Below are 20,542 nucleotides of genomic sequence, written 5' to 3'. Positions count from 1 at the left end.
TTAAACTGCCATCCCTCTCCACTCAGCAAATCTCACCTCAGAGAACAGTTTCAGAAGCCTCTACAGTATTACCAGCCTTCCTTCCATAGCGGAAGTCAACATCAAGGCATAAAAAGGATTGGCAAAAAAAGAAAACATGAAGTCAGAGTATAGCTCGTTTCAAAAGTGTAATCGCGCTCTGTTCTTTGCTTTGCCGGTAACAGTCTGTCAGGAGCATCTATGGGTAGATGGCTCCGACGACTCCGCAGGGAGCGACTGTATCTTTACGGCGACGTAAAATGGGTCAACGGCAGATCGGTCCATTGCCTGTTGTCTCGAAACGCAAGCGGCGGTGACGGGAGGTAACAAGTAGCAGGAAGTAATGTGAAAACGCGCATCTCCCTTCATCGTATTTCTCCCTCCCTCTCATTGTCTCCATCTGTCAAATGTTCTCCCCTTGGTTTTTTCACTCTTGTTTTTGGTATTTCTTTCTCTCTCTCTCTGTCCCTCTCTCTTTTTTTCTCGGCCAATACAGACTTCTGCAGACATGGATGCCACCTTGTTGATTTAACCTCTGCAGTCACTGTTCCACCCCTCGGGCTAGAGGTAGTCGGCTGCACTCAGATAAAGGTGAACAGAACGAGACTGACAGACTCGGACAGACTGGACGAGACCGTCCCCAGTGTGCAACTGCATAAAGAGAGCGACTCAGAGAGAGTCCGGCTAAAGAAAGACCTGCAGGCTAGAGGGGGAATAAAACATCCACCGCGAACAGTCATGCAGATCTAGACTGCTTAGCTGTGGTCTGGCTTAAGCGTCAAGGTCTGCTTGAGACAGAAGGGCAGACTGCCATTGCCTCGTAGGCCAGTTAGACCTTCCGAGATAAAACATTATCCGGTTTTGGAACAGGCTCTGGTGAATCATCACCCTCATCCTCATGTGTGCAGTGGTGGTGAACAATGGACATGAAATCGCCCCTCTCCTCACTCTCTCCAGCCCGCAGTGAGAAATCTCATTTGCCCCCCCCCCAACAGGGGCATGCTCACCCATAAATGCATTAATGCCGAGGGGAGATGTCCACAGGTTGCCCTGGCCTTCTAAGGGTCCCTCGGAGATGATGAAATACTTATTGCACCATTAGCACAATTCACTCAAGGTAACTCTGCAACCTTAATCCAATCCGGTTAACAAAAATCAACTGTCTATTAGATAAAAAAAAGCGTGTTCAATGTATGTCATTTAATTTAAACATATTGACGGTTGAATTGAATTCTCCATGGCACAGATGCACGAAACAGCCATGCTGATTAAAGTATAGTTCTACGCCATTACTCAGGGTTTGATGGTATGGACAGGTTGGCTGTTGGGGCCTTCTAAACAACAGCACACAGAACAGAACAGCATGACCTGATTTGCTGTAATAAGCCACAAAGCCCCCTGTCTCAGCTCTGGCAGAATGATTCTCACATTGGATTATGGGCAGTCGGAAGAGAAAAAGAATGAAGTGACAGAGCTGGCACACAAACAGGTGCTTTGATAACAACTCCCTCTCTTTCTTTCTCTCTCTCTCTCTCTCTCGCTCTCTCTCTCTCTGTGGCACACCCCACCCCTCTGCATCTATTTAGTCTTGTTCAGCTCTGTCTAGCTGTCTGTGCCCAATATACAACCCTCCCCCCCCTCACACACACACACACACACACACACACACACACACACACACCACTCTCTTTTCTCCCAGTTCCATTAGGGAGGCTGCAGATAAGACAGGCCTTCTGTTATCCTAATCAGGGCATCAGCAGAGACTGGAGAGGAGAAGAGGAGGGGTGGAGAGGAGAGGAGGAGAAGAGGGGTGGAGGGGAGACTGGAGAGGGAGGAGGAGAAGAGAGGGGTGGAGAGGAGAGGAGGAGAAGAGGGGTGGAGGGGAGACTGGAGAGGGAGGAGGAGAAGAGAGGGGTGGAGAGGAGAGGAGGAGAAGACTGGAGAGGAGAAGAGCAGGGGTGGAGAGGGGGAGGATGGAAGACTGGAGAGGGAGAAGAAGAGAGCAAGGGTGGAGAGAGGAGACTGAAGAGGGAGAGGAGAGGAGGTGAGAAGTAAAAGAAAGAAACTGTCTGTCACACACACACACACACACACACACACACACACACACACACACACACACACTACATTACACTACACTACACATCTGCCCCCCTTATCAACCCCACCTGCTCACCACCCGCTGTCACACCCCTCCATCTCCTTTTCCCTCTCTCCCCCTCTCTCTCCCTCTCTCCATCTCTCTCTCCTCTCTCTCTCTCCCTCTCAAAGCTGTGGCCGCCCGGACACATCCGTCAGGCGGCGTTCCGTTCCGGCGGCTCCACCACTCAAAGGGCCCATCATCAGCTGTCAGGCAGGACCGGCCCCTCGCTCTCGCCCCATCCATCAGGGAGGAAGTCGGCTTCCTAATGCTCGCCCGCTCGGCTCCGTCGGAAATCGCATCGCACACACACACTGTGGTCGTCCAAAGCGGAGACGCGATGTCTGACTAATCAAGTAAATATGATACTCCGATCCATAAATAGCACTGACGTTTCAGGCTGCAAAGTGCAACAGCTCAGCGCTGCACAGGACAATGCATGAAAGCTGAGTTGGGAAGCTGGGCTTGGTCCAGGTGGACCTTTTTAATACCCTTTGTTCAACTCGGTGTTTTGTAGGGGTGGGGGTGGGGGTGGGGGGTGGGGGGGGTTAGGGGGTTGTGTTTTGCCATTTTTGGCTTAATTTTGTATTTAGTACTGAAAATAAACATGGCCTGCCTCTGAACAGAGTCCGAAGAATGATGAATTCATGCTGACCGCAAAGACAAAGTCCAAGAAATGTTCCTGGAAGGCTTGATATCGATATCTCTCACATTGCTTAAGATAGCTCTCACAGAGGTTTCCAAGCAGAGCCCAGCGATACCGCTGAAGAGAGATCAAACAGAGTACAAACTGTTCTCCACAGTAGCCGAAATCAGCGGCACATCATCATCATTAAGAAACAAGACACGAGACAACACACCGAGCTCCAGGTGTGAGCTCTGAGAGACGGCTAGGTTCCTTTCCGTCTGATATCTCTCTTGGTGGGAGTCCAGGTACCAGCACTGTACTACAATAATTTCCTGTGTATTAGCCGCATTGTGTATAAGCCGCAGGACAGTGATTTATGCAAGTTAAAAGAAACAAAACCATATTAATGCCATATTAACAGCTCCCGTGTATTAGCCTCATAGCTGAAGAATTTTTTTTTCAAAATCAATGTATAAGCTGTGGCTGATTGTTGGGAAATTACGGTAAACCATGTCTATGAACATCTTCATCGCCTCATGACCTGACACATTTGAATGGGCAAAACAACTTGCATTCATTTCAAACACACTGTGCTATGATTATGCTTAAGAACGACCTCTATCTGAGTGAGATGTATGCTGTTTTATGCTTGCTGCAGACAGAGGAAGCTCTGTTGCAAGGCCACTTCCTTTACCCAATTCTGTTGAAATGAATGCATGATCCACTTGGCAGCTGACTAAAGTCTGTGCAATACCCTTCCTCTGCCCACAGAGACAGCAGCAATGGATAGTCACCATAAAGTCGACTTGCTGGTGCGCAAAAGGATTTTGATTTTGTTTTGACATGGTAAACGTTAAGATTTTGGTTTTAAGAGATTACGGAATCTGTCCAATCTATTGTCTCAAGTTCTAGAGTTTTATTTTCCCGAAAGCATTTAGAAAATCTATTCATAAAATATGTGAGTGAGCATTTTGTCATTTTAATATGCGCTGCAAGGAGCTGCCAGAGCAATTTATTTTTTGTGACTAACACTGACGCATGGCAAAAAAATCTACAATTCATACAGAAATAAAAGATTGGGTCTAGGTATATATGATTCAGTGATCATAACTAAAACTTGCACTGTGTAAAAATACACTATGCAAACGATGTTAAAAACATCATGGTGAAAAACGCACACCCAAGTCACCCTTGTGGTCAGGCACTGGGTGGACACCACATGACATGCACGGCTTTTGAGTAACGGCTATAGGCTCCGTCTGCATGTTCTGTTCCAACATCTGCGTCTTACGCAAGCTGGTATAATACAGTTCATATTTACATGCCATTCAGAGTTATTACATGTGAACTCAATCAGGATATAACTCAAATAATGCCGTAGAGGCTAATGCATAATGTAGAGGTCAAGCTATACTATAAGTGCAGGGTGTGTGTGGTAAGGAAGAGTCTTCAAAATGTGTTGTTATACACCATTATGTTATTATGGGATGTCACGGTCTAGAAGCCTGGCTCTGAGGATGGATCATATCTCTGGGGGATTTGGATTCCTCCTTCCAGGAAGAGAAAAAGGGACTAGATCCGCAAAGGGTCATTTCATCGCCTAGCAACGATATGACCTTTCGCATGGCTCCGACTGCTGCTCAGGAGACAGAAGAGCCTCCCTCGAGCCAAACGCTGGAGGGAGGGAGGGAGGGAGGAAGGGAGTGGGAGAGAGAGAGGAGGGGAGAGAGAGAGGGAGGGAGAGAGAGAGAGAAAGCAGGAGCTAGAGGGAGAGAGAAACAGACCGTCTGTGAGAGATGCAAACGAAAGCGATGAGAGAAAGATAAGAGACAGGAGAGACAGGAAAAAAACAGCAAGTGAGTAAAAATGAGGAAAAGATGAAAAAAGAGACAGAATAAAAGCAGAACAGCGAAAGAGGGGTATACAGACAGACAGACAGACGGAGACGGAGGGAGGGAGGGAGAAAGGGAGGGAGGGAGGGAGTGAGAATGCGAGCGCCTCCGAGCACATCGACCGCCGGCGCTCCCTCCAGCGCTCCCTCCAGCCCTGCCCACGTGGCCTCGGCTCTCCCAGCCCTGACAGGTACAAAGTCGCTCCGACCCAAGATTGATTCCCGCTTCCAGCCGCCTCCTCCACCGCCTCCTCCTCCTCCTCCTCCTCCTCCCTGGCCCTGCCGTCGTCTGTGAGGCTCAGGGGGGAATGACATCATCCCTCTCCGGGGCTGAGGAGGTGACTCATTAGGATGCAGAGTGTTGCCCTCCGAGGGTCTGTCAATATTGTCAACTAAGCAAATGCCATCTCTCTCTCTCTCTCTCTCTCTCTCTCTCTCTCTCTCCTTCACCGTCTCCATCTCTCTCTCTCTCTCTCTCTCTCTCTCCTTCACCTTCTCTGTCTCTCTCTTTGACTCTCTAAACAGAAGCCTTTGTCTGAGCTTCTGAGGAGAGGAGCCTTGATGTTGCTGTGTCAGCAACAGAACACAAACCAACATGGAGATGAATGATGTCAAATGGGGGCGATTGTTCTTTGCGAGAGGAGAGGAGAAGAGAGGAGAGGAGAGGAGAGGAGGAGAGGAGAGGAGAGGAGAGGAGGAGAGGAGAGGAGAGGAGAGGAGAGGAGAGGAGAGGAGAGGAGAGGAGAGGAGGAGAGGAGAGGAGAGGAGAGGAGAGGAGAGGAGAGGAGAGGAGAGGAGAGGAGAGGAGAGGAGAGAAGAGGAGAGAAGAGAAGAGGAGAGGAGAGGAGGAGAGGAGAGGAGGAGAGGAGAGGAGGAGAGGAGGAGAGGAGAGGATGCGGGCAGGGCAGGGCAGGGGAGGGGAGGGGAGGGGAGGGGTGTGACCTGCATTAGTGGCTCCTCACGGGTCCGCGTGTCCGCTTACTGTGTCTCTGGACCAATGGGCGTGGCCACCGAGCAGCGCATGATGTAATGGCACACATACTGCAGTGTTGAGATACTCCACATTGGAATTCACACACACACACACACACACACACGCGCACACACACACACACACACACACACACACACACACACACACACACACACACATACAAACACACACACACATACAAACACACACACACACACACAGACACAGACACACGCGCAGACACAGACACAGACACACGCGCACACACACACACACACACACACACACACACACACACACACACACAGACATACACACACACAGACACAGACACACACACAGACACACACAAACATACTGCTACACTGCTTTTTTCTCTTTATGAAAATTTGACCTTAAAATGCTTGTCATGGCTGTGGATATTGTCACACCACACCCTAATATCTGTGTGTGTGGTAAATGACAAATTTCTCTTCACCGTGTTGCATTACAATAGGAATACATATTTCCCTGCCGTCTCTCAGCCAGGAAAGCCATGGCTGCCGGATAATTAATTTTGGTCATGCTGCAAATCTTCTCAGGCAGACAGACCTGACGTGGGCACAGGATGTTGGCATATCTGCAGGCTATTTGTGCCCTGTTGGAAAAGAACATTATATTTCCCTACGAGAAAGAAAATGAGGGACAGGGGGAGAGAGAGAGAGAGAGAAACAGAGAGAGAAAGAGAGATGGAGAGAGAGAAATGGAGAGAGCGAAACACTAAATTCACCCTTGTTCAGACACGTCAGAGAGAATGGCTCTTGTCAAGCTTCAATGCTCATCCTCAAAAAATTGTTTTCACTTTTCGTGATCTGGAAATTGCGAAACAACCTGCCACCAGTGATGTGTAATTTCACAAAACCAGAGAGCGAAGCCTGAAGTGTGAGGCAGAAGGGAAAAGAAAGTGCTCCTCTGGTTACGCTGATAGACCAACAGTACCACTGCCGCGAAGTCAATTCCAAGGACATCCATGTCTATATACTGTATTTGCTTTCATCTTTTCAGAAGAACCTTGTACTGAGGATGACTTATAGAAAGAATGAAGATATGCACGCAACCCCAGTGGGGACACAGATATTTCACATGAGATGTGATTAAATAACAAAGGACTGGTCACAGCCGTATGCTATACATGTCAGGGAAAACAGATACTCCAAAACAAGGCTACACATTGTACAACAGGAGGACATCACTCACCTGTGAGATCCATGGTGATGGGTCCAGGAGCCTGGTCACACATCAGTGTCAGCCTCGTCACCTGGAGGTTAGGGATGGTGGGGTCTGTGATGGAAGAGAAGCACACGGACAACTGAGAAATGGTGTTGCATTTTCTCACACTCTTTGTATACCCAATGCTAAACCACAAAGGGGACCTGGTAGCATAGGCTGAGCAAGACAGTTTCATATAGTATTAAGGTCAAGGCCCTTAATTGAATGATGGGCAAAGGGCAGTCCTATGTCTAACTAAAGCTAAATTGATTGATAACTAGGCATGCCCCCAGACTGAGTGTAGCACTGTAGCTGTTTGGCTACTCTAGCCGTTGGCTTTAGCAACTCAAGCTAGGTAGCATTGTCTTCGTGTTTTTATTTATTTATTTATTTATTTAGTACCAGCAGTATTCGGTGACTAAGAGAAACAGAGATCTATGTGAAAAATTGATTTCCCTTTAACTTCAAACATTGATGAGTCAGTTCAATGCTCCCCCATGCCACATGATAGCTATAGGTCATACACAAGAACTTTGCCTGTTGAGAGACCTTGCCTGCGGCACTTTGCCTGCTATTTAAATCAGGGAGCCTAATATGATTACCCATCAAGCATTGCATTCTGTCTCTCTTTCTGGCACTTCTGTACTACTTTAAGACAAAGCAGTCAGCATAAAAACGGCATTACTCCCAAAAACCTTTGGTTACCCACAGAGACAAACTGTTTGGAAAGCTTAAAGGAGAGGCTTTATACATAGATCTCTGTTTCTCGAGGTTACAGAGTACTGTCGATACTGAAAAAAACAAACAAACAAACAAACAAACAAACAAAACAATTGGTTTTACCAAGCCTGAGTTGCTGCAGCCAACAGTTAGAGCTTATGGGCAGCTACAGTGCTAGACTCTGAGGGCATGTTCATGAGCCCCAATGCTCATGCCCCCAGAGTGTACAGTAGCTGAATTCCCCTTTAATAGGCAACACACAAAGGCCAGGGGGATTCTGGGAACTAACGTGGGCGTGTGGTGAGACTGGCATTTGTGGTGTGGTAATGTTCAGCATGTGTGGCTGCAACACGACATGGAGACAGAGACGGAGACCGGCATTCAGCTGACCAGCAGTGGAGATCAACCAGATTGAATCATGTAAGAGCCATGGTGACAGAGGAAGAGGAAGAAGAGGAGGAAGAGGTGAGCAACAGGGCTATATGAATGTTTCCATTTTCACATGAAAGCTGCTGGCAGGGTAGATGAGATTGGCACAGATGGTGCGGGGAAAAAAATCTGAAAGAACGTTTCCAATTTAATTCTCATCCTTCCAAACATCATGAAGGCTATTTATTTATGCCGCTCATGAGAGACAGGAATCAAAGAAGGCTCTAATTGGAAGCCTATAGCTTTCATGAGCAAAGTCTTTTATTCTCCATTTAGGGCAGTAGATGAACACCAAGAGGAAGCTAATGAGGTCCGAAAGCGACCATATTAGGTTAATAAGACAAAGCTTCTCAAATGTGGGAGGTTTTCCGATACAGAAATGAAACAGAAACATCTAACACATGATTAGAGAAGTACGTGTATGAGGCTTCAGGTAAATACACGTCAGCCCACGGGTGCTGTATACCTCCATTGCCCTACAGCAGAGTGTTTGTAGTTAAACAGCCACTTCACCAACAGCTCTTGAGGGGAAACAGTGGCTTGATTAAACATGACACATGAAACAGATACAGACAGACAGGGACAGAGCAACAGATGTATAGCTCAGCGTACAATGTAAATAGTGTATGTAAAGAGTATACGTCTGCGCTGCTTGTTTGACACAACAGGCCTTTCATTTCTCCCTTTTCTATTCTCAGCCCCTGCAGTGACCTGGTCACTAGGCGGAGTTCAGAATGACCTCATCCACAGGGAGTTTGTGAGCAACAGAGACATTTTGTGCTTGAAGATGATGGAATTCATTGCACTCTCCCCTGCGCCTGTAGCCCCCACCAACTCCACCACCACACACCACCCACCCCCCCCCCCGCCCAACATCATGCCACTTCAGCACATTCCGCCGGGGGGAGGCTATCACCAAGGTGACGGCTTCTGACACCCTGCCAGTGAAGCCACTGTCCTGGAGCATGATGTGTGTCACGCCTCAGACACACTCCCATGGAGCCATGGCCACTCTCACTACTCACACCAGACAGGACACACATGCAGGCACACACACACACACACACACACAAATAAACACACACACACACACACACACACAAACACACACACACACACACACACACACACACACACACACACACACACACACACAAATAAACACACACACACACACACACACACACACACACACACACACACACACACACACACACACAAACACACTCAATGCATGCACATTCAAAATAATGGCAGAGGTCCCCTGTGGCAAAAACACCCACTCAGCAACGAAACCCAAATAAACAAATGATGAGGGAAATGGCTCCTGTGCTGGTTGGGGGTGGGAAGTCAGGTTGGGAAAATAGAAATGGTCTCCTCTGCCAAAGGCTTAGGCCAAGATGTCAGAAAGCACTAGTGGGTGTTTCAGGTCATTGGAATATTCATCATTTCTGATGTACTACAAACCTACTACCCATGAATATTTGATTACCAGTGCTGTGAGTTACATAATTTCTTGCTTTTCAGCAAGAAAGAGCCCGCCCCCTTCTTGTCAATGTGCTGAGCCTGAGCAAAACAATTGGCAGTCAGAGCTGCTCATCTATCTGGAGGGCTCCTGATCTGCTAATACAGCAGCAGTAACAGTATGTTGACATTTCAATCTCAGATTACAGAATCAAGAGGATTCATCAAGACATCATTCGTTTTACTAAACATCTTTTTTTTATTTGACTTCTGTACAGCTTTTGGGCTTCCCCTCCATGTTGATGTCCAGTAAAGGCCAGATTAGTGATCAGAGATGTTTCTCTCTCTAATCTGGTCGTTTTGCAGTGGCTACCACTGTCTACTGTCTAGGCATTACAGTGTGGGAATGTCAAAAGCCGAGGGATATGTGTGTGTGTGTGTGTGTGTGTGTGTGTGTGTGTGTGTGTGTGTGTGTGTGTGGTGTGTGTGTGTGTGTGTGTGTGTGTGTGTGTGTGTGTTTGTGTATGGGGGGCAGGGGGGCTGAAATAGAGGAAGTACTGTTAGTCATGCACTGAGAGCATAAACAGGACCCCAAATGGTAAACAAATACACAAGTCGCATGAAGTCACACATGTGGCTATAATAACCCAAGGACAAACACACAATGCAAACATGCTACCCCCGCCCTCACACACACACACACACACACACACACACACACACACACACACACACCGACACTCACAGCCACAGACACACACACACACACACACACACACACAATACACACAAACACACGTCCGCACGTAAACAAACACACTCACAGTTGTACAATTCAGCACCCTTGGACACACACACGTAACCACACGCCCAGCTGATTTATTGTGCCCTCTCGAAATCATCTATCATCCCGGAGAACAAAACATGACAAATTAATAGACATTTTAAAAAGGCGATGCTTGTGCGGCCAAGTGCCACAGGCGTCTCTGAGAAACGGGCGAGGTTAATATTCCCATCGCCAAGGAGCTGACGCACAGCTGTGAGAAGCGGATGAGGCAGCGCCTCCGAGTCCGCATCACATTGAGGGTCTTTCAGCACAACAGCAGAGTAGATTGAGGCTGAATCAAAAGTGCATGGCTTAATCAATGACTAAACACAAGACACACACACACACACACACACACACACACCATCCACCTCCATTATCCTCTCCCCTCATGCCCGCACCAATTCAGCTGCCATCACAGAGAGAGCTGATTGGTTGAGATGGCCGTGGCACTGCAAAAGTGAAATATGAGATGTTAACCTCTCGAAAGGCTGCCCGGCACTCTCTGGGTCGTTACGCGGGCCAGGGGCCGTTGTTACTAACGGCCTTAGAGCCATAACCATGAATATAAAGGTGAATCATCACTGACTCATGAGCTATTCTACGCAAATGACCCACATCACTGCAGAACATCTCTGTCACACAAACTAGAGAACACTTAGAGGTGCTATAAGCAATGTAGCATAGTTTTTACGCTAAAAATGTTATTATTATTTTTTTAATCACATACACTGAACATCACCTCAGCATATGCTAGCTGTCTGTGCCCTAAATACACACTGTAAAAATCGGGTCTCTGTGGATAGCCCAGGCTCTGAAAACGGCAACACAAACAACCTGGTCCAGCCTGGACCATAAAAACATACAAACTGTTCCAGGCAATCACCGATGAGAAGCACGTTTAAGAGAGTGTCAATTGCACGGGAGGGAAGGGGAGGGAGTAGCGAGCTAGCTCTCTGGTTTGTTTGAACATCAACAGAAGTGGTACTACCCAACAGGGAACTAGACAATCCAATAGGAATTCATTGTAATGTTTGATGTTAGAGCAGTAACAGGAAGCAGCTTTATACATCCCAAAACTCCCAAACAGGCTTTGTTGATCTGTCATGCCTATTTTTCCTTTAGCTTATGCGGAACTTGTATTATTTCATCTTCCATTTAAGTTAACAATTAAGTGCCATATTTTCCACTAATGAACATCAAAAAAAGTGGCCATCAAAGTGTCAAACACCTTTCAAAAAAGTTTCCAAGCTTTGCTCTGGTAGTAGGAACTCAGGAACTCATTAAAACTCAAAGTCCATTTGATGCTGTAGGCATACAGTAAAGGTTAATCTTCCCCCAATACCCCGGGTGCCCACTTGGAGTGGTAAATTGGGTTTCTTACCTCCAGCTGAGCGCCCCTATCCCATATAAGCCAACACAGAATACTAATAGCCATTTCTGGGGGAGAAAACCAAATCTATTAGTGCTGAGCTGTTGTGTTTTTTTGGGAGCTGTTCCCAATTTCACGGGAACAAGATTTGGGTCAAAGTCCTGAATTTTAATGTTAGGGGGGGTTGGCATGCATGTGGGTGTGTGTGTTGATATACGTTTGAGAGAAAAGGGGGCGTAAGTGTGGTGTGGGAAGTTCAAAGGATGTTGCTGTCTAACGGGGAGTAGACAAGCTCTCTCTCTCTCTCTCTCTCTCTCTCTCTTTCTCTCTCACTCTCTCCCCCCCTCTCTCTCTCTCTCTCTCTCTCTCACACTCTCCCCCCCTCTCTCTCTCCTCTCTCTTCTCTCTCTCTCTCTCTCTCTCTCTCTCGGCCCCATGGCAGAGCAGAGGCAGCCTCCATTGCAGGTTTGGAGGGTTTTGAGGCAGGACTGAATTACTCCAGGGATCTGAGACTGTTCAAGCACAACTGGCCTCGTGGGAGATGGAAGCCCCTGGAGGCCTGTGACAGAGAAGGCTGGGACTTGCTGTGTGAAATACTGATCACACACACATACAGACACATAAGGTGCATCCCATCCCTCTATTTAGTAGCTAGACCCCGAAAATATACTTATAAGCTGGAATTATCATGAACTACTATGCAAACTTTTAAAAAAAAGTTCATGCCTGTTTTGTTCACGCATTGTATTTAAATAAGTATTCATTCATGTCTCAAAAACTATCAAATAATTCTCTCATTATCAGGGTCAGTAAGTGGGAATAGTCCATGTTCAATATCACATATTTAGGCTTTGGTATCAGTTTATATTCTCTGCAATTTACATATCCGTTTATTCCATTAAGAGGTGATGCACTGCATTATCAGTAAATGAGGCCTTTTAAAGGTGATGCGTGAGTGAGCAGGACATCTCATCTCAGTACTCATATCTCTCTCCTTCATTACTCTATCCTCCCTTCATTCCTTCCTCGTTCCCTTCACACAGTTAATCAGAAGGAGGGGTAGGACAGGGAGAAGGAAGGAAGGAAGGGAGGGAGGGAGGATGGACAAAAAGACTAATGATCTGCACCCATAGACACATACAGACACAGACACACACACACTCAGTGACAGCAACAAAAAGGTGACAGAGAAAGGTGTCGACCTTTGGACTTGTGTAATAGTTGGCCCTCTGCAAGTACAGTATATGCCAGCAATAGCTGTGTGCATCTCTGTGCATGTTTCCTGGCTGGTTACCGTAATATCCGGTTCAGATTGTACTACTCCTACGAACAGGAGATCCCCCCCCCAAAACAACCTGATTTACAAATGAAACCAGTTGAAGAGAAGCTCTGCTGAAAAGTGGATGCGTTATTGGAACTGGGACCATGCAGCTTATCAGAGGCTTTTGCCGTCATTTCCCTACTATTAGCCGCGGCTTATACATTGATTTTGCTAAATTTCTTCAGCTTTGAGGTTAATACACGGGGGGAGTTGAAGGTATACTATGCAGGATTGGCGATTTCGTCGCCGGTTTCGCTTTCACTTTTCATTTTCGCTCGTTTTATGCTTGCATATTTCTCTGCAGAGCTTCCCCTACAGCTTTAGCGTGTATATTTCACAAAACTCCTCAATCGGTCAGTCTGCCGTGCCTTTTCATGAGACTTTACATGACACTTCCTGGAGTAGAGCATGGGTGCGTGCCCGGTGTCTCCTGAAGTTGCAAGTGTGGTTTTACCGCTACAGACCACTAGAGCGGCCAAAAAACACACCGTTCGACCGGTAATGACCCATTTACAGTTTTTCACAATTGCTAGAACACCTTTTTCAGAACTCTTTACCTTTTTCTCAAAACTGTGAACACAAAACTCATTTCTCAAACTACATTCTCGAAACCCTTCAATCTTGTTGCAAAACTGAACAATCACCTCAAAACACTTTTAACTTTGCTCAAAACTAACTAATGGTCTCAAATCATTGAACACATCAGGCACAATTAGACTCCTGCAGAGCAGTGACAAGACAATACACCAAACAATGGAAGACACAGTTTTCAGGGCTGGGTGTATGGCTCCAGGAGGAATGTTTATTCATTCTACGTAATTTGAAAAACAAAATATCACAATGAAAATAAAGAATAAGGGCTTATATCACTCTCTACTCCTACCCTCTATATGAAGATATAAATCAATAGTTTTGTACGTGAACAGAAAGACAGGCCAATACTGCACTGAATATGATTTGTACTGTGATGCCACAGACTCTGATAGTACTGTAAGTATGCAATACTGTAATATTGTATTGTGTCTGAATTTACACGTACTTGGACATACTGATAACTCAGCTCTTTCACTCTCTCAGAGTTGAGCTCAAAGGGTAGTAAGTGTGCAGTAACATTGGACGTTCAGTGATTGCTGTACTGTATGATAATGGACATCTATGCTATTCCTGTTCTGTAATCTGAATCTTTGGATTATTGAAGCCACAGAGAAACTGCTGATGTTGGGTTGGACCATGAAGTCCTGCTTCTCTCATTGGCATTCCATGAACCAGAACAATCATTGTTGCCCAGATTTCATCATTTACAGTATTGCAACTCTCGAGACTCTTTGTCTTTCTCTTCATACTCTTCCTCCTATGCCTGCACCCTCCTCTTCCTTGTACCCCACCTCTACTGTAACACGCACTTGTTCCCTGCGTCTCTGTCAACTCTGAACTGACATGTATATTGGTTGTCACATCAATAGACACAAGTGTTATCAATTTTGAGTGGTAGTGTTCAAATGGAGACAACTGTGCTTTAATTGTGTTCAACTTCCGCCTTCTTTGGTTATCACTATAATTAAGAAGTGCATCAGAATGCACAATGTGTTTAGAGTTTTGCAAAAAGGGTTAATGAGTTTGGTAAAATGGGTGAAAGTGGGTGAAAGTAGTCTATGGTTTTGCCAAAAAAGGGAGTAATTCAACAATTGTGTTCAGGCATTTGAGAACTTGATTCAGAGAATGGGGTTTAGTGTTTGAGCAACTGTGAAAAACTGTAATCATATATAACAGTATGGAACGAATTGATTAACTGAAAAACGTTGCATAGTATACCTTTAATATGGTATTCATATGATTTTGCTTCATTTAACTTGCATAAACCAGTGGCTAATGCACAGGAAATTATTGTACACCAACCAGCCTCCCCCCCCCCCTCATGGTCCAGGAAGGAAAGGAGGACGCGCTGCTCACCTGCAACCACCGGGCCTGAGCCCAGGAGAGCCTGCTTGTACTTCTTGAGGCTCTCGTCGTCCTTGTCCAGCTCCTGGATCTCCTGCAGGGACTTCTGGGCCGGGGGCTGGTAGTTCAGGTCAGTCTCGTCCGCCTCGTCACCAATGGGCACGTCGGTCTCTTTGTCAGCCATGATGCCTGAGAGAGAGAGAGAGAGAGAGAGAGAGAGAGAGAGAGAGAGAGAGAAGCGGGGGGGGGGGGCAAGTAGAAATCTATGAGTTGCATTACATACACATTATGTCGACATAGTTGTGGGCATGACGTCGTTGATGCATGACAATCATTTGACCCGTTTGGATTCAATTCCTGACCCAGCCGTTGGGAGTCTGTGTTTTGCTTTGGATAGAAGTCACCTCTGAGCCACCATGAAGTCACCATGAAACCTGGAGCGATCAGCAACACCAGTTCACAAAGTTCACAGTTCTTGAATTTCCCCTTGGGGATCAATAAAGTATCTACTGTATCTATCTATCTATCTGTCTACAAACAGAGTGAGCCACACGTCTCACTGGGGAGATTCATTGAACCCCTTTATCAGTGGCACCATAATCTTGCTTTCTGTTCTCAAAGCCACACTGGCTTTCAGATGGGAAATGGTATGTGAGGCACTTCAGCACAAAATAGTAGTCACCACCGCACTGCACGCCGCAGTCAAAGTCCAACCCTGTTGTGCAAGGACAAGCTAAGCAGCGCGCAAACCGTTCTTGCGCCATGCAAGCTACTGAAAATATTGGGCAACAGTGCTAGTGTAAGTGCTGTGTGTGTGTGTGTGTGTGTGTGTGTGTGTGTGTGTGTGTGTGTAAGCGTACCCTGTGCAGTGGTGCCATTGTCATATGTGTGTGTGTGTGTGTGTGTGTGTGTGTAAGCGTACAATGAGCAGCGGGGCCGTTGCCATGTGTGTGTGTGTGTGTGTGTGTGTGCGTTTTTAAGTGTACCCTGAGCAGCGGTGTCGTTGTAATGTGTGTGTGTGTGTGTGTGTGTGAGTGAGCGTACCCTGAGCAGCGATGTCGTTGTCATATGTGTGTGTGTGTGTGTGTGTGTGAGTGAGCGTACCCTGAGCAGCGGTGTCGTTGTCATATGTGTGTGTGTGTGTGTGTGTGTGTGAGTGAGCGTACCCTGAGCAGCGACGTCGTTGTCATATGTGTGTGTGTGTGTGTGTGTGTGAGTGAGCGTACCCTGAGCAGCGGTGTCGTTGTCATATGTGTGTGTGTGTGTGTGTGTGTGTGTGTGTGTGTGTGTGTGTGTGTGTGTGTGTGTGTGTGAGTGAGTGTGTGTGAGCACACCCTGAGCCTGCCCGTCTGCCTGCCTGCCTGCCCGTCTCGTCTCGTCTCTCTATCTTGGTCAGGCCCCTGCTCTGTAATTCCCCCATAAGCTTAATTCAATTTCAATAATGCTGTTATGGGCCAGCGCCTCCCGCATTCATCACTCCCATTACCCGGGCGGGGCAATATGTTCTCATTTGCGGAGCGAGGTGGGACGCCACCCAAGCGGACCTGACACTGATGGCGGCGCCAAGACATTCTCGTTTCGCCACTTCATTTGGGAAGAGGGACCTCTTGGACGCCATTCGCTCACTCGCTCGCTCTGTCGGTCGGTCGCTCTCTCTCATGTTCATTTCTGGACGAGCAAGCGCGAGGGTTTGTGATGACCCACACCGGACCACGGGTCTGTTCAGCACGCTCCAATGGCCGTGCTGCCGCCTGAGATTTATTAAGAGAGACTTGTGGACTCTCATTAATACAGATGGGGTGTGGGGGGGGGGGCATTATTAAAACCAATACAAGATTTCTCAGGCCAATGACCATGTCGTCCACTCACACACACACACACACACACACACACACACACACACACACACTCTCTCTCTCTCTCTCTCTCTCTCTCTCACAGACACACACACACACACACACACACACTCACACACTGTGACACACAATGTGTTTTCGAGACTGTGGGAGAAGCTGGGCATTCCATAAAGACGGGTGCATTGATTTCTCCTAAACGAGGACATTCAGAAAAGCCTGGGTGAGCTGCCTGTCCACGCTGCTCGGTGGGCCTGGACCGAGGCGGGGTTATTCGTCTTCTTAATTAGCCTAAACGATAGAGTGGCTCGCCATAAGAGAGAGAGGGGGACAGAGCCTGTGTGTGTGTGTGTGAGTGTGTGAGAGAGAGAGTTATCGCCACCAAAGCTCATTCTGAAGTTCCAATGGGGTGAGATTCTTAACGGTGACATCACCGCTTCCACCTGTCTAGACACAGACGATTTAGAGGCCCACTGAGATTAGGTCCCCTTGGTTACAGGCTTGGGGAGACAGAGGAGGAAAAGAAACAGACACAAACCACCACACCAAACTTCTCTTCTACATGCTCTGATTAACATTAACACACACACACACACACACACACACACACACACAGACATACACACACACACACTTGTGATACTGACATGCTCACAGACACACACACACACACACACACACACACACACACACACACACACACACACACACACACACACACACACACATACATCCTCCCCTAACAAACACCAACCACACAACCTCCCACACACACATAAAATAACTTTTTGACCGATACCCTTGACCACCAGAAATCTCGCACGCCCAGAGACGTGTGCACACACAAGCAGGCCCATTGTGTGTGCACAAAGGCCAGTCGCTGGGGCTGGGGCTGGGGCTGGACACGTCTGCAGCACTCTGGTGACATGCTTACTTCCCCTTTGACAATGACCTTGCTTAGCTCAGCCCTGAGGCACAGCCTTTACCGCTCAGACTGGACAACAAAGAGCCAAGTCTATTGATGATGTGCCACCAAGTTCATGGCCACAGGCATAACGCGCACAAAGCCACATACTACCTCTAAAACACGGGTAAAAAAAAGAAACGTTACTGTAAACAGTCTTCCTGATTTCTGACCGTGTATGATACAGTACAAAGTTCAACCTTGATTTAAGCCCAGTGACTCAAACACATGTGAAACTAAAGAGTAGAAGTTTCACAGAGCCCAAAACCGAAAAATAAACAGAGGAAAGTAGCCACTCTGTCCCGGCGGACAATAAGAGGAAGTGTGTGCGGGTCACAGGGCTACGCGGCCTTGTCTTTAAAATAAACCCTGGCTCCAATACGGAAATGTACAAACCAATGTGAGAGGGGTCTTTGATACAGACGCTGAAGGTGGTTCTGAATGGGACACTGGCTCTGCTGTGCTCAATGCATCAAACAGTAAATGCAGTAGTAGAGCAAAGCAGATTCATTTCTAAAAAACGAGTGGTGCATAATTAATTTAAAGTAGAATGCATAAATTATTCTTCCTGCAGCGGTCGTCTACGTCGGCTTATTGCTGACTGGTGAGCTGCTGAAACAGTGTGAGTGTGTGTGTGTGTGTGTGTGTGTGTGTATCTGTGTGTGTGTGCGTGTATGCGTGTGCGTGTATGTGTGTGTGTGTGTGTGTGTGTGTGTCTGCGTGTATGTGCGTGCATGCGTCTCTGTGTGTGTGTGTGTGTGTGTGTGTGTGTGTGTGTGTACGAGTGTGTGTGTGTGTGTGTGTCTGCGTGTATGTGCATGCATGCGTCTGAGTGTGTGTGTGTGTGTGTGTGTAAGCGTACGCATGTGTGTGTGTGATGTGTAATGGAGGCAAAAAACTGTCTCATGAATGATTCACACGGTCGCCGGCATTTCCATTTCAAATGCTACCATGCTCCACATAACCTCAGGTGTCAGCCACCGCACTCTGTATTCACCCTTCTCCGACTGGCCCCCCCTGCGTGACAAAGGACGGGGGAGGCCTGACGAGATTGACTGCCTCCGAGGGCCCTTTCCCGACAAAGGCTGGACAACGAGCCAATTAGCACTGTACAAACACCGCGCACAAATGAATGCGGCAATCAGGGAGACAGAGACAGAGAGAGAGAGAGAGAGAGAGACCTTCGGGCGTGCTATAAAACTTCTTATTGATTGTCTCTGGCCTCCTCCACTAGCTCGGCGAGCGCATATATTCTCGCCGGGGGGTGTCACACGAGCTCATACTTTGCATGCTAGTTATTCACCGGACCGATATCCCGGGCATTAGGGGCACGTTTAGCTAATTATTTATATGGATTTACTGTGAGCAGAACATAGGAGTGTTAAAGCATGTCTCAAAAGCCGAGCACTAACAGCCACTGACTCCAGAACAGCTCCCACCTCGGCGACTCCTGCTTCCAGCACGGTTCAGACACTGGTTATCGGGGCAGAGCACTGCCAGAGGTCTTGGAGGTGATATCTCTAAATGCTACCATCTCTCAAAATGCTAAGGGGTCATAGGTCGTAATAAGTTGGGGAACCCAAAGCGAAGAGTGACATCCTAGGGTCATTACAAAAAAAAGAGGTCTGGTGAAAATGATCGTCAAACCTGTCACGACTGAAAACATAAGAGCACTTTTTAATGACCTGTGCTTGCATGCCAGGCTGATTTATATTCCACCGTTCAATCCTAGAACGGAAAATCTGGTGTTTGCATCAGGCATTTCTTTCAATTCCATGAGCCAGGCAAATGCTAATCTAAAAACACGCACTGCTCAGGGCTAAGGCAGCAAGGAGGAAGGTAAGCAAGCAAGCAAGCAGGCCAGCAAGACCGACATACAAGCAGACAGACCGAAAAAGTGAGAGGGACTGATACAGTTAGACGTGTGAGACCGGACAGAAAAAGAAAAGGATACAGACAAACATATAGAGAAAAGAGAGAGAGAGAGAGAGAGGAAGAGAGAGAGGGAGAGAGAGATAGAGAGGAAGAGAGAGGGGGAGAGAGAGATAGAGAGGAAGAGAGGGGGAGAGAGAGAGAGAGAGAATGATGGCTGGAGAGGCCCAGGGAGAGGGAGGTGGAGATGGGGAGGGCGGGCATCTGGAGGAGGTAGCCCCCAGGGACATCAGACTGGCGCTGGACCCAACCGGCTGGCACACACTGTCTCTAACAGTGCCCATTAGCTGCGGGCCATCTTTATTAATGAGCGTGAAAAGTGACAGTTATTAACCCGGGTCAGCCCAGTTAAATAACAACTGTAATACGTTTGAGGGGTAGCAAAAGGCCTTTTAATTGGCTCACTAGGTCCGTTTAAAGCACTTCAGTGGCATCGTTCCTTTTGTGTGACGGGTGGGGGAGGGGATGTGGAGGTGATTAAAGTGTGTTGGTTGAACTTCAAAGAGGACACACACACACACGCACACACTCTTAAAGCAAGATCTATTGCATGAAGCTTTGATGTGTTGTGCGGCAGCAGTATTTCAACACCACGGTCCATGTCAATTAACACACCATTGCCTCTCTGGGAAGCCCCTGGATGGGCATGTCAGTGTGTGTGCAGTGACCAGACAGGGAGGGCAAGGGGAAACAACGCATGTGATTGGTTGAGGGTTCTTGTCCACGTCAAACACTCAAAAAAACAACCTCGTTTGAGGCCCCTGTTGGACACATTTGCACCGGTCAGCAAAGTCAGTGGCACATACCACACTACACAATGAAGGC

The 20,542-nt window shown here is 47.3% G+C and overlaps 1 protein-coding gene across 3 annotated transcripts in view; it reads right to left on the bottom strand.

Moving 5' to 3' along the window:
• The window catches only part of arhgdig (Rho GDP dissociation inhibitor (GDI) gamma), a 37,672-nt gene that overhangs the window by 5,155 nt on the left and 11,975 nt on the right, over positions 1 to 20,542 (bottom strand). For 2 of the 3 annotated variants that reach the window (XM_062532642.1, XM_062532640.1), the window contains exons 2-3: positions 14,981 to 15,157; positions 6,887 to 6,970 (exon numbers count right to left, since the gene is read on the bottom strand). In XM_062532642.1, coding sequence (XP_062388626.1) covers positions 6,887 to 6,970; positions 14,981 to 15,152 — 256 coding nt within the window. In that variant the 5' untranslated portion in view covers positions 15,153 to 15,157. Of the gene's footprint in view, positions 1 to 6,886; positions 6,971 to 14,980; positions 15,158 to 15,372; positions 15,500 to 20,542 lie in introns of those variants that run through there. The other variant, XM_062532641.1, reaches the window with a different exon arrangement.

The sequence above is a fragment of the Sardina pilchardus genome, chromosome 3 (genome assembly GCF_963854185.1).
Source record: "Sardina pilchardus chromosome 3, fSarPil1.1, whole genome shotgun sequence".
NCBI lineage: Eukaryota > Metazoa > Chordata > Actinopteri > Clupeiformes > Clupeidae > Sardina > Sardina pilchardus.
This window is presented reverse-complemented; position numbering and strand designations above follow the sequence as displayed.